This window comes from Equus caballus, chromosome 21, assembly GCF_041296265.1.
Source record: "Equus caballus isolate H_3958 breed thoroughbred chromosome 21, TB-T2T, whole genome shotgun sequence".
NCBI lineage: Eukaryota > Metazoa > Chordata > Mammalia > Perissodactyla > Equidae > Equus > Equus caballus.
In genome coordinates this window covers 42985399-43000589 of record NC_091704.1, presented here as the reverse complement: position 1 = coordinate 43000589, position 15191 = coordinate 42985399, and the positions used below count along the sequence as shown (strand labels likewise).

At 35.9% G+C, this 15191-nt stretch overlaps 1 protein-coding gene across 2 annotated transcripts in view; it reads right to left on the bottom strand.

Moving 5' to 3' along the window:
• NUP155 (nucleoporin 155) overlaps window positions 1–15191 on the bottom strand; it is a 64572-nt gene that overhangs the window by 17169 nt on the left and 32212 nt on the right. For both annotated transcript variants that reach the window (XR_011430164.1, XM_001499483.7), the window contains exons 21-25: window positions 8840–8937; window positions 6455–6585; window positions 3663–3854; window positions 2844–2982; window positions 1988–2123 (exon numbers count right to left, since the gene is read on the bottom strand). Coding sequence is in view for 1 of the 2 variants with exons in the window: in XM_001499483.7 (XP_001499533.2) it covers window positions 1988–2123; window positions 2844–2982; window positions 3663–3854; window positions 6455–6585; window positions 8840–8937 (696 nt within the window). In the remaining variant the exon portion in view is untranslated. The remainder of the gene's footprint in view (window positions 1–1987; window positions 2124–2843; window positions 2983–3662; window positions 3855–6454; window positions 6586–8839; window positions 8938–15191) is intronic.

Sequence of the window (15191 nt, the reverse complement as noted above, 5' to 3'; positions counted from 1 at the left end):
CCGCTCATCAAACCACGCTGAGGCAGCGTCCCACGTGCCACAACTAGAAGGACCCACAACGAAGAATATACAGCTATGTACCGGGGGACTTTAGGGAGAAAAAGGAAAAAATAAAATCTTTAAAAAAAAAAAACTCATAGAACTCAACAACAACAACAACAAATAACCTGATCAAAAAATGGCAGAGGATGTGAACAGACGTTTTTCAAAGAAGATACACAGATGGCCAATAGGTATACGAGAAGATGTTCATCACTAGTGATCAGGGAGACGCAGACCAAAACCACAATGAGACATCACCTTACGCCTGTCAGAGTGGCTACAATACCAAAACAAAAAACATCACTAATGATCAGGGAGACGCAGACCAAAACCACAATGAGACATCACCTTACGCCTGTCAGAGTGGCTACAATACCAAAACAAAAAAATACTGTTGGAGAGGATATAGAGAAAATAGAACCCTCACACACTGCTGGTGGGAATGCAAACTGGTGCAGCCACTACTGAAAACAGTATGGAAATTTCTCAAAAATAAGAGAAATACCAGATGACCCAGCTATTCCACTACTGTGTATTTATCCGAAGAACTTGAAATCAACAGTTCAGAGACTTAATGCACCCCTATGTTCACTGCAGCATTATTCACAATAGCCAAGAAGTGGAAACAACCCAAGCGCCCATCAGCTGACGAATGGATACAGAAAACGTGGTACAAATATATATGGACTCTGAGGGTATTATATGTTAAGCAAAATAAGTCAGACAGAGAAAGACAAACACCACAATTTCACTCCTATGTGGAAGATAAACAAACACATGGACAAAGAGAACAAATGAGTGGTTACCAGAGGGGAAGGAGGTTGGGAGGTGGGCATAAAGGGTAAAGGGGCACATATATATATGGTGACTGACAAATAATAATGTACAATTGAAATTTCACAGTATTATAAACTATTATGACCTCAATAAAATAAAAAACAAACTATACAGAAATTCTGGATATGAAAAACACAATTAATGAGATTAAAAATAATATAGAAACCCTAAAAAATAGAGCAGACCTTACGGAGCAGAGAACAAGTGACCTAGGAGATGGAAATCTGGAAATGCTTCAGGTGGAGGAGGAAAGAGAACAAAGATTTAAAAAAACAAAGAAACTCTTTAAGAAATATCCGACTCAATTAGGAAAAGTAATGTAAGGATTATAGGTATCCTAGAGGGAAAAGAGTGGGAGAAAGGAGCTGAGAGCTTGTTTAAAGAAATAATAGCCAAGAACTTCCCAAACCTGGAGACATAACTAGTCACACAAGTACATGAGACCAATAGAACTCCTAATTACATCAATGCAAATTACCTTCTCCAAGGCATATAATACTAAATCCGGCAAAAGTCAATGACAAAGAAAAAATATTAAAGGCAGCAAGGCAGAAGAAAATAACGTACAAAGGAAGCCCTATCAGGCTTTCAGTGGATTTCTCAGGAGAAACCTTATAGGCTAGGAGAGAATGTAATGATATATTCAAAGTACTGAAAGACAAAAACTTCTAGCTAAGGAATACTCTATTCAGCAAAATTATCCTTCAGATATGACAGAGAAGTAAATGCTTTCCCAGATAAAAATAGTCCTTTAAAATAAAATTACTAATCTTCACCCAGAACCAGAAATGGGGGATGGGGGTGAGTCAGTTTTGTTTCCAAATAAGCTATCTCATTTAAAATCGACATTAATAAAGTCTCAGAAAAACCACAGGCACAAGTTCAAAAATGTTGATAAGTCCCTAAGAATTTTCACCAGACTAAAATTTTATCCCTAGGCTAAGATTCATAATCTTGATTCAGGTCTTTAATAAAACAAGACATTTTTAAGTTAAAGCATAAGTCAATTTAATAAGGGTTGTACTTGACTGATATACTATTTTCCTAACACTACAAAGAAAGGTCTGTATCCGTAAAGTTGACAATCTGCGAAGGTGATAAAACTCGCCTTTCTTGGAAAGCCTGAAGTCCCACCAGGTCTTCGTCTGGCTCTCCATGTTTATAGAAATGAAGTCCAAGACCCTGAGGATCTTTTTTCTCTGCAGCAGTAAGAGAGAGCTCCACCACACCCTCATAAAAACGCACTAATTGGAAATAAAAAAGACAAAGAGTTAAGGCTTATTAACAGCTTATTAAGCTGGATATGTTTTTCCTTAACTGGCTTATAAAAATATGGATCAAGGTTATTACATTTCTACCATATATTAGTCATTGTACTGACAATATCATATAAAGTATTTCCGACAAGTCCACCAAAGATCAGGGTCCCAACATTCCTAAAAAGCAGCTATTAAATAGATTTTCTTCATTGGGAAAACATTTTTGTATTTAAAATAACGAAAAGGAGGGTTTCCGTTCCTTGATAGAAAAAAAAAAATCCTGAAATTCAAAACAATACCCATGAAAACAGTTACTTTTCCATCACGTTAGATTTGATTTAAAGTAATTTTAAAGTGAGCAGACAATATTTAAAAAATTAGTCAAAAGAATGTAAAGCATCTGAAAAACAAATGTAACCCAGAAAGTAATCTAATACAGTAGTAGTTTAACTGAACAAGGACTGAAACTCCAATGTTAAAAAGTTACATATTTCAAGATATAAAAAGAGCGTTCTAGCAGAGGCCGGTGCAATCATCAAAGCCTAAAAGACAAGGGATGAATTTCCTCTGTCATATCACTCGGGCCACTAAAGTTGAAGGAAGATTTGCCTCTGGAAGAAACTCTTCATCATTCACTTGTTTTACTCACACAGTCATTTGTCCTCTGAGTTAAGAAAAAGGTATGAAGAACATTTTGTTTCTCACCTTGTCTATACTGAGCACAAACATTGGAAAGGTCCACTTGATGGCTGATTTTTTGATACTCCTTTAATGATTCCCTTAACATTCTTTCCTTTTCAATCTTATTTTGAACTTGTCGGGAACGCTGAAGAAGCTCATTTGCCTAGCAGTAGAGATGACAGGAACTTAAAAAAAAAATAAAATCAAGCACACAGATGACACTGTCAACATATGTTTTAGTCTATGTCTAAATTTACATCTGGTTTATTATCATCAAAAATAAAAACAACTCTACAAACTTACTTCTTAATTTTAGGCAGAAAAGTTTTTGACCCCCAAATCCTAGCTACTCTTAATTCCTCTCACAAATATGTTAAGCAAGACAGCTTTTGACTGGTAAATCTCTTGCCTAGTCAATACATTATTGGTCAGCAGGCAGTCCGTGGGACACTGATTTTTTTAAATTATTTCCACCTGTAGGAAAGGATCAATAAAAATTGCTCAATTAACTCTAATTCATTACAGACTTAAAGATTCAGTGATTTTCCTTAATTTCTAAGGAGAGGCATGTTTAACCATTGTCTTTTAAAAAAAATATGGCCTAGAAATACTATCAAAGATTCTTTATGTAAAAGTTTAATATACATGGACTTTAAGAAATCATATATGCCAATGTCTTTCTTACACAGATGAGAATTCTGAGGTCAGGAGAGCTTAAGAGACCTACCCAAGGTCATATATTAAGTAAAAGAAGATAGTTCCTGATTCCAGTTCTAGTGTAGTTTTCATCGTAACATGAAACTTCCCAGAAGAAACACCGAAATAGGTAACAAACCATCATACCTTAGAACAAACTGCATCATCAGTGCTATACAGAAGTGGGCAGATATCCTGTAAATGTAAACTAATGCCGTCAACAGCAGCATTATCTCTGATGTAGCAGTTGATAAGAGAAGCAATTAATGCCCCAGTCAGTTCTTTGTCCCTGATTACCAGATCTTTAAAGGTGGTGATTTTCAACTGCTCTTGAAATTCCTAGGAGTATAAAAGAAAATCCTTTTTTCTACCAAAAACAAAGGAATATCATATTTCAATATAGAATAAAATTTAATAACTTAAAATAACCAAAATATTAATAGACTCTACAATTCAAAAGAAGATACACTAAACTATATGAACTAACATACTTTTGCAAACTTTCATAGAATCACAGAGTTGGAAAGAACCCACAGTATGTCTAGTCCAAATCTCACTTTACATATGAGGAAAGTAAAGCCCAGATAGAGCCAAAATTTGAGCCACATCTCCTGACTTCAGTTATAACCAGGAAAGAAACTGGGCTTACACCTGTTTTTCCTAAATAATGTTAGAATTCTATTATTCAAGGCCCTCCAACATTGGAGTTTGATCTCATTTTGTACAAATCTGCTTGTTAAAACGGAGTTCTAAAGCATTGAGGTGATTTTTATATTAGAGTACAATATTCTGTTTAGTGATGTGACTGCTATTTCTTTTTTCTAAATTTCAGCAAATATCCAATCTGTATTTAAATATTGGAGTAATACTTAATTTGCATTCCTTGAGCATACACTTCATAATGCAAGGAAGGAAGCTATTAAGATGGGTCAGAAAAAGGCACCTAGGCTAAAAATTTACCTGTTATGTTTATCACCCAATAAAACTAAAAATCATTATTCTACCTGGCCTGCAAAACAGTTTTCATAATTAACCATATTAGCTTGAATTTTTAAAAAGAAAAAAAAAGTATGTGCTTAAAAGAAATACAACCACAAACAAAATAATTCATTGGACACTACTGGAAAGAACTAGGGGATTGCCTTTGAAAACTGGTACTTAAAAGTCAAGAATTAAACATTTCAGGGTAACCAAATAGCCCTACAGGATAAGAAAAAAACCATTTTTAAAAATAGAATTGCAGTTAATAAATACGGAAAAAAGCACAGATTTAGAAAATGACCATATTGTAATTCTAAATGAAACAACTAACTCAGGTAATGATTATCAATGGATAACGAACGCTTCAAAGTCTGATGGAGAATTTCACAATGTCAGGATTGGACTTACTACCTGAATCCGGCAATCAATCTTAATATCAGTAAAAGTGGGACAATCAAACCTTTTGGTCTAATAAACACAGCCTGACACACAAACCACCACCTATGAAGCATTCTATTCTTCCTCAGATAAATGGACCTGAACTTTATCAAGCCTCTGTAGACTTAATTCCCATTTTACAGAAAAGGCAGGAAACAGAGGGACATGTTAACTACAGTGAAGGTGAAGAGAACCTCACAATGTTGGACATTCTACAGAGTTGATGACCATCTACAAGGCAAAAGCAAGGAAAAAAAGAAGGAAAAATTGCTCTAGATTGAAAAATATTTAAGAGAAATGAAAACCAAATTCAGTGAGTCAATCAGCTGGTTAGATTCTGATTTCAATCAAACAATCGTAAAAAGATATTTTTAAGACAGTCACAGAAATTTCATTACTTTAGATGCCACCAAAGAATTACTGTTAATATTGCTAAGTGTGATAATGATACTGTTATTTAAGGAAATGCCCATCTTTTTTCGGAAATACACACTAAATTAAGTAGGAATGAAATAACATGATGTCTGGGATCCACTTTAAAATAATTCAATAAAAGGAAAAGAAAAAAGCGGATTAGGCAAAGTTGGCAAAATCTTTAAAATGCTAAATATGAGTAAAGTGTATATGGAGATTAGTTGTAGTAGTTGCTCTATTTTCATGTATGTTTAGAAATGTTCACAACTGAACAATAGGCAGAAATACCTTCCCCCTAAATGGCTTAATATTTAGATGAAGCAAATTATCATTACCTTTAAAAAAGGTTCAAATGAGGACAGCAAGAGAAATATGAACCATTCGTTACCCACAATGGTAAACATCTTTCTTTAAAGCAGGAATGTTTAATTTAGGTTGCTGAACTTCTTGAAATTACATGCAAAAATTTTGTGTATGTGTCTGTACACATTCTTTGAGAGAGATGTTTTAAAAAGAAATTAATTAATTAATTAACTTTTTTTGAGGAAGATTAGCCCTGAGCTAACTGCTGCCAATCCTCCTCTTTTTGCTGAGGAAGACTGGCCCTGAGCTAACATCCATGCCCATCTTCCTCCACTTTATACGTGGGATGCCTGCCACAGCATGGCTTGCCAAGTGGCGCTATGCCCGCACCCAGGATCCAAACTGGTGAACCCTGGGCCACCGAAGCGGAGCGTGTGCACTTCACCACTGTGCCATCGGGCCGGTCCCGTGAGAGAGTTTTTTGATCAGATTCCCAAAGGGATCTGTAGCCTAAATAAAGGTAACAATCCACTGTTTTAAAAAACATTTTTGGTAAAGTAAGATTTCCTTCACATACTATTATAAAGTTCTTACATACTGTAAACACTTGTGGCTTTGACAAAGTGGCTCTCTCAAGTTATCACGTGTTAGTGCAATCTTCTTATAACACACGAACTTTATCATAACCTAAATGCTTCTCCGAATAATCTCCTTCCAAACCCAAGTCTAAGATTAAAGCTGACTCAAAAGAAAACTAAGCATAGTATTAACAGTGTGATCTTAAGGGAAAAAAAATATCCTACCTTCTGAAGTTCTCCTACAATAACAGTGAATTGATGCTCACAAAGAAGTTTCCATAAAGCCAGAGCCTGGTATGATTTTCGAACCAACTGCTGGATTGCTTGAAGTGAAACCTTTTCACTCAGTTGAGCCTCTAATTATAAAACACAACTAATGAAGTTTTATAAAATAACATAAAGTTGTTTTATTCCAAGTAAATCAATACTTTACCTCAAATAAAAACGATTATAGTTAAGGTTGAAATCCTTGTTGTTCTCTTCGCTCCCCTCATGAGTTACTGAATTCATGTTTTTATCCTCTCACTGTATATACGTGCTTCTGGGTGTTTGTGTGAGCGTGTACACATAAGCAATAAAAATACTGCTGCGTTTTAAAATAGTTTACACCATTGCTCTTTCCACCCAGTTGCAGGCTACCCATATTTAGAAATTTAAATATAATACATTTATTTTAATTGCAGAGTGTTCCACCACGTTAGTATACTATAATCAGGTCCACTTTCCACCTGAAGGACATTTATATTGTCTCCAATGTTTAGTGACTAAAACAATAATGCAATAAATATTCTTAAAAAGGCTCTCCTGGAAAGCAGTCAGGTTTCTCTGGGACTAAAGCTTCCCAAACCTTGGATTAAGATGCATTGGTGAGTCATGAAACCAATTCAGTCATGACAGTTTTTTTTTTTTCTTAAAAAAGCAGCAGAATAGAGTAAAATAGGAAAGAAAAGAGTGTAAAACAGGTAGAGCTACTTTCTGAAATTTTGTTTCATTTGTGTGTGTATGCTTTTACATATCTGGGGCATTACGTAAATGTAAATAATGTAAATCTGGGTCTTACTGTGGGGAAAAAGTCTGATAAAGACTGCTCTAGGATGTACACCTACGGAAACTGCTGGTTTGAGTATATACGCATTTTCAGCTTTTGCTATACATATACAACCAAACTGCTCTCCAAAGTGGTCATTTCAGTGTATACTGCCAGCAAATTGAATGCTCCCGTTTGTATGAATCTTTATTAATGCTTGATATTGGCAAGCTTGAGGCCTTACTGGAGTTTCATTAGCAGTACTGAAAAAAGAATTTACAAGACAGCAAACAGAAAATGAGGGCCAGCAGGAAGGAAAGGAAGTACTTTAGGGACAAGAGAAAATGGCTGGGTCTTAATTAGCAAAGTTCTATTAGCCAGAATAATTGGCTCGAACAATAGAAGACAAAAAGAACTTAAAAAAATGAATGACAGACAAAATTTAAGCAATAATTTATTATTATTTCAATTCATATCCAGAATAATTGATGATCATGAGAACTTTTCAGTTCCCTTACTCTATCCTTAGTTGTTACTATTTATAATAGATTAAAAAAAAGGCCAAAACTTTGATTCATATTTTAAACTCTACAAAAAGGTGTCACTAATCATTTGGAAAATGCAAATCAAAACCACAATGAGATACCACTTCATACCTCTTAGGATGGATATTATAAAAAATAATAATCTGAAAAGTAACTGGTATGTGGAGAAACTGGAGCCCTTTGTGCACTACTGTTAGGAATGTAAAATGGTACAGCTGCTATGGAAAACAGTATGGAGCTTCCTCAAAACACTAAAAATAGAATCACTATATGATCCAGCAATTCCACTTCTGGGTATATAACAAAAGAATTGAATGCAAGGACTCAAATTTATATTTGTACATCATGTTCATAGCAGGATTATTCACAATATCCAAAAGCGGAAGTAACTCAAGTGTCCATCAATGGATGAATAGATAAACAAAATGTAGCATATACATACAATCTTAAAAAAGAAAAAAATTCTGACACATGCCACAAGGATGAACTCTGAAGGTATTATGCTAAGTGAAATAAGCCAGTCACAAAAGGACAAATACTATATGATTCCACTTATGAGGTACCTGAGTAGTCAAATTCAGAAATAAAGAATGGTGGTTGTCAAGGGCTGGGGGCAGGGGGAAATGGGGAGTTATTGTTTCATGGGTACTGAGTTTCAGTTTGGCAAGATGACAAAAGTTCTGGAGATGGATAGTGGTAATGTATGCAAAATGATGTGAATGTACTAAATGCCAGTGAACTGTACACTTAGACATGATTAAAATGGTACATTTTTTACCAATAAAAAAATCCCACTGATTAAAAAATAAGGTGTATATCATGTTTTCTGGTGGAGGAAGGGACAAAAATTTATGGGCTGAAAGTTATGGAAATACATATTGCCCCATTTTCCCCCATCACACTGCTGATACTTTAATAAACAATATTTGTGTTATTGCAAACTAGATCTTATTGAGAGATGTCCATTATTTTCTATTTGACTAATAAAACTCTCTACTGGGTTCATGTACATTTAACTGATCAGAAGCAATAATTTACCATGAAACTTCCTCTGCAGCTCCTGTTGCATTTGCTGGGTATTTCCATTTTCAGGACGCATGAATCCTATCAGCCTCTGCTGTACTTTGGCAGTAGTACTGAAACAGAAATTCCAGAGTGTACTGGTATTTTTAACAGCTTTATTGACATGTAAATTCCTATAATATACAGTTCAACCATTTAAAGTGTACAATTTAATTTTTAAAATACATTCATAGGGTTGTCCAACTATCACCACAATTGAATTATAGAACATTTTCACCCACTCCCCATTAGTGGTCAGTCTCCATTTTCTCTTTTCTCCCACCTCTACCCCCAGGAACTACTACTCTACTTTCTGTCTCTATAAATTTGCCTATTCTGAATATTTCATATAAATGAACTGGAATATGTTGTAAACACTTTTTTTCCTCTTTAGTGAAATAATCACTGGCAAATCAATGATGACAATGTAAACCTGAAGCATTTTAATCTCTCAGATGTTTGAAGTTTCACTGAGAATAGATGAGTAATAACAAGTTTCCTTTTATTGAACACTTGTTTTTTGCCTTCACCAATGATTTAACTTAACACACACAACAGTTCTGTAAGGTAAGTACTATTAAGAATCTCATTTTACAGATGAGAAAACTTCAGGACAAAAGTAAAAAGCAAAGAATCTGCTGTAAGGAAATACTGGCCGCTGAGAGAAATGAGCAAGTAAGAGCATTTGGTGTTGATTTGGTGAAGAATCTGATATTTGAGCTGTTAATGCAACTTTAGGGATGAGAAGAAATATTGCTGAACTTTCAGGAGAAATTCCTGTTTGGTAGCTGACGCTTGGTGAAATACAGATTAAGATTTTAACTTCAAAAGTATATGACTACTGAAGCTATAATTGGTACACTGTAGGATCAAGCAAATAAGTGATTATGTCAATGTTGTTAGAAAACAAGATTTTTAGGGTAAAAGAAATTGCGCAAAACTCCTGTAATCTTAAATTTGAACTGAAAACAACAGCACAACTCACAATTCTGTTTTATTAAAAAATAAAAACAAAACAGTATACAGCTTGACCAGGAGCAATGAATACCTCCAGCTGTAGTCTCTCATATGATTTCCTACCAAAAGAAACCAGAGCTCTGAAGAAATGGCCGATTCCAGGTGTAGGGGAGGAATTGTACCAAATGAGCCTGGAATGTCTCGTGATACTAGAAAGCAAAGAAGCTACTACAGACTACTGTCAAAATGACCCCAGAGCAATCTGAAGAGGCAAAAGATGGGACAATTTCGCATTTAAAAAACATGCAACAGATTGAAACACATTAAATATGTTTAAAACCACAGATTGATAATGATACTAAAGAAAAGCCTCAACTCATGGTGCTGGCTGAGATAGAGTAAGCCTACTACGGCCTCTCCCGTTGATTACAACTAAAACCCCAGGACAGAATACAAAATGCAACTACCATCTGAGGACTCTGAAAAGTTAGTAACAGCACACCGAGGGGAAGTCAAAACTCAAATGACAACCCATATGGAGGTGAGTTAGTGGTTTTTTCCCCTTACTCCTTTATCTCTAGGCTTTGACCAAAGGTGAGCTGAGTCTCAAAGCCGTGTGGACAGTAAAATTCCCAGGGAATGTTCAGCAAGGTCTGGAGACATTCTGATTGTCATTACTGGGGAGAACTACCGGTATCTAGTAGGTAGAGGCCAAGGATGCTCCAACAATGCACAGGACAGCCCTCACAACAAAGAATTAGCTAGTCCATAATGTCTACAGTGCCAAAGTTGAAAAACTTGGGAACACAGGAACTGGGAAGAGAGGGCCCTGTGGTCTGAACAGTTTGGAGGGAATCAGTTATTTTCTCTTGCTGCTTTGCCCCAAAGACACCACCATTTCTGCAAACTGCACGACACCAAGGGAGCTAAAACAGAGAGGCAATGACTTTCTATCCAGATGACCAGTAAAAGGGACCCCTGGGAGCTAGATATTGTGAGCGAAATCACAGCAAAAAGAGGCTGAAGAAGGAGATCCGTTAATTCTGTGTAACAACTTCTGGGCTCGCCCCCTAAGCTGTATATGTTTGGAACACACGGGAAGAAACATAGTGAAGATTCTAAGAACTGAACTGAGATATAAACCACTGTACAAGTTCCAGAATAACCTGTGAGACATTAATGCGAGAGACAGACCTAAAGAGCATAAGGCTTTGAAAACTAAGCTGACATTGGAATCACTGCCCACAGACTGGAAGACAGAACCTGTAGTCTGAAGCTAACTAGGTAGACTGCCTGCTGAAACAAACAAGACTGACGTTCTCTGGAGTACTGATACGTGCAGCGACATGAATAAATCTCAAATGCAGCGTGCTTCATAAAAGAAGCCAGAATCAATTTATATGACATTCTGGAAAAGGCAAAACCAGAGGTGAATAAGAGATCAGTGGTGGCCAGGGTTAGGTGTGGGAAGATGGAGTGGATACAAGAGAGACAGCACAAGAAAAATTTGGGGGGATGATGGAACTGTTCTGCATCTTGGTTGTGGCGGTGGTGATTACACAACTTTACACATGTGTCAAAACTCATACAACTGCACACCAAGAAAACATAGATTTTACTATATAACTTAATAAAAAACAAACAAAAAACCCACACTGCTCTTCTTTGGAGGATGTTGGAAACCAATTCATTACTTTTAAATTTGGTAAATAAAGAGAATGCAGCAAGCATTTATCCAGGCTTTCTGAATGAATCTTTCAAAATGTATCTCAGGATAACCAGATAGTTGAAGAAGAGATTTTTTTAAAACTATGGAGGATTATAGCAGGACTTCAGTTCAGCCAGTGTGTCCTTCGCCCATGTAGGCTGACTAAGTGCAGTGTTCAATCACGTACTTTACTTTTTTGTAAGGGTAAACCACTCACAAACAAAATGGTGGATTTGTGGCACAGGGCTCCACAGGCTCCGAATACTGCTCAGCAAAGTCAAGGGCATCCTAACAAACAGGGGGAAGCTGGGGGGGGGGGGGGCAGGCAGATTACATGGGATTTACACAGCAGGCTAATCCACTGGGTACCCAACTGCTATCAGAACGCCTCTCTTTCAATCCCTTGGCAACTCAAGCTCTAACTGGTATAAACATCCTCAAGATCCAATTATTAAAGGCTGGAGAGGACCAGTTGGCAAAGAATAAACAAAATAAAATCTCATCTGGGTGGCCCTGGCATCCAGGCCCAAATCTCCTCTGGAGCAAATGACAATACATTAAATATGTAAGGTGCTGACACTGCTACGACCTCCCAACTCACTTGAGAGAAACTGCAGTTTCACTGGTGTGTCTGGCACACTGAGGAGAAAATCTACCAACTGACCTAATCTCAGCTTTTTACCATATTCTTATCATATTCTAGGGTAAAACTAACCCTGGGAGCTTCACAAAAGCTTTGTTCACAAGATGGTCTGCTTCTGAACACTGATCACAACTGCTGAGCAGATCTAATCAGCTACCTATACTAATAAATAAATATATTCATTTTATAAACCCAGCCAGAAAAATACCACCAAGTATGACATATCTGCTAGCTTGGAAAAGATGGACTATGCTGGGCAGTCGAAGGCAACAGCCCCCAATGAAACAACTAATGTAAGAAATATGAAAAAACTTGAAAAGCAATTCTAGTTGTATTCTTAGTGAGATTTGGGATTCACATTACAAGTAGTGACTGCCATGAAAAAGGAAAAGTTGGAAAATCAAAGGGCTCTTGGAATTAAAAGTATAATGGCCAGAAAAAAAATTTATCAGACAAACTGAACAAACGCTACTTAAAATAGAATTAAATGACTGAGAACATCAACTTTAGGAATTCTGCAATCTACAGGAAAAAAAAAAGAATGAAAGAAATTATGGAATTTCTTTCCATAAGAATAAATAAATAAGAATAAATAAATAAATAAGAATAAAATATGAGAAGAAACTGAGGCTAGACCCAGGAGAGTCAATACGATTCTCCAAAGAGAATGGGAAAGATGGAATACTACAATAATTTAAAAATAATAGAAGAACATTTACCAAAGCTTAAATCTTTAGTTTAGACGCTCATTGAAAATGTTCAGTTCTCAAAACACACTGAAAGAACACAGAGCTAAAGATATTATGGTGCAATTTCTGAAATTCAGTCACAAAGAAAAAAATCATAAAAAATTTCAAAGTAAACACAAGCCATTTACGGTGGAAAGAGAATCAGAAAAGCAACGTACTTTTCCTTTGCCACATTAAAATTCAGGAAGAAAATGGAACAAAATGAACACGAAGATCTGAGAGAAAAGTACTATGACCTTAAAATTTCATACCCACTAGGTAATAAAAAGGGCTGAAGCACTGACACATGCTACAACATAAACCTCAAACACGAACCTCAAAACATGCTACGCAAAAAAAGCTAGACTTCAAAGACCACACACTGTATGATTCCATTTATATGAAATGTTAGGAATAGGTAAATTTATAGAAACAGAATAGATTAACAATTATTTGGGGCTCAGGGGTAGAAATAGGGAGTGACTACAAATGGACAAAAGGGACGTCTTTGGGGTGAAGGAAATGTTCTAAAATTGGATTGTGGTGATGATTGGACAATTCTATATATTTACTAAAAGTCCTTTAACTGAACATTTAAAACAAGTGAATTTTATAGTATATAAATTATCTTAAAACAGCTATTAAAAAATTCCCATACACAGTGAAACTAATGTTGAAGGCATGCAAGGTTTGGTTGAAATTATGAAATCTGTTAATATAATTCTGTTAATAAAGGTAAAGAAAAAACTGTATGATCTCTTTTCATCTTCTTTAATGGGGAAACACCACATGCTTTCTCACTAAAGTCAGGAATAAGACCAGAGGCCCACTCTATCTCCATGATTTAACACTGTTGGAGACATCAGCCTAGGCAGACAGGAGAAAGCAACTAGAATTGGAAAGGAAAAGGTAAAATTATCTATGTGCAGACGACAGGGTTACATATGTGAAAAATCCAAAAACTCCAATGAAAAAACTACTAAAAACAGTAAAGAGAAATCAGTAAAGCAGTAGGTTATAAAATTAACAGATAATTGCAGTTATACATGCAAAATTCAATAAATTGCTTAGAAACTATTAATAGAAGAACATAATGGTAGAAAACAAACAAAAAAATCTTTCAATTAACATATCAGATAACTTCTAGGAAGAAGGATAGTGGTAGAGGGCAGGAGGAGGAGGTAAGATAATAGATTGTGTTCAATTATTAATGCTCACTGAGATGTGTATTTTTCATATTTTAAAACTAGAGGAAGAAAAATCATGTATAAAACTTCTTAATCAGCATTTGGGGTGGGCCAAGGCCTGATCAATCCAGTAAAATAAGAGAATGAGGAAAGGGAGAAAAACAAAAAACAAAACAAAAAGTAAATTCAGGATGGTGAGAATAAAGATCAAACATTTAACTAATCCCAACAAATGGGAAGGGGTTAAATTCTCCTATTAAAAGACAAAGACTCTTAAACTGAGGTTAAAAGGGAGGAAGAAATCAATTTATATGTCGTTTAAGACACACTTAAAAGCATTCTGAGGGGCTGGCCCAGTGGCGCAGCAGTTAAGTTCGAGTGCTCTGTTTCAGTGGCCTGGGGTTCGCTGGTTCGGATCCCAGGTGTGCACATGGCATCGCCTGGCAAGCCATGCTGTGGTAGGCGTCCCACATATAAAGTAGAGGAAGATGGGCACTGATGTTAGCTCAGGGCCAATCTTCCTCAAAAAAAAAAAAAAAAAAAAAAAAAGGAGGAGAATTGGCAGCAGATGTTAGCTCAGGGCTAATCTTCCTCAAAAAAAAAAAAAGCATTCTGAAGGCTAAAAATAAAGAAAACTGATATAACCTTCTCAGGATACAACCAAATACTACATATTAACATTTTAAAAAGCCTTTACACCCAATAATTCTACTTTTAAAGAAATTCATCTGAAGATAACTGAACAAGTACACAAACATGTATAAAGAATAATAATCACTGCAACTTGCTTAAAACTCCCAGAAATAGAAACAGCCTAAACATGACTAGAGTTCTACTGTTAGTTGCTTGTATATAAATAACAGAATGATATGTAGCTAATACAGAATTTATTTATTTGTTTATTTTTTGGTGAGGACGATTGGCCCTGAGCTAACACCCATTGCCAATCTTCCTTTTTGCTTGAGGAAGACTGTGGCTGAGTTAACACCTGTGCCAACTTCCTCTATTTTGTATGTGGAACACTGCCACAGCCTGGCTTGATGAGTAGTGTGTAGGTCCATGCCTGGGATCCGAACCTGAGAACCTGGGGCCACTGAAGCAGAGA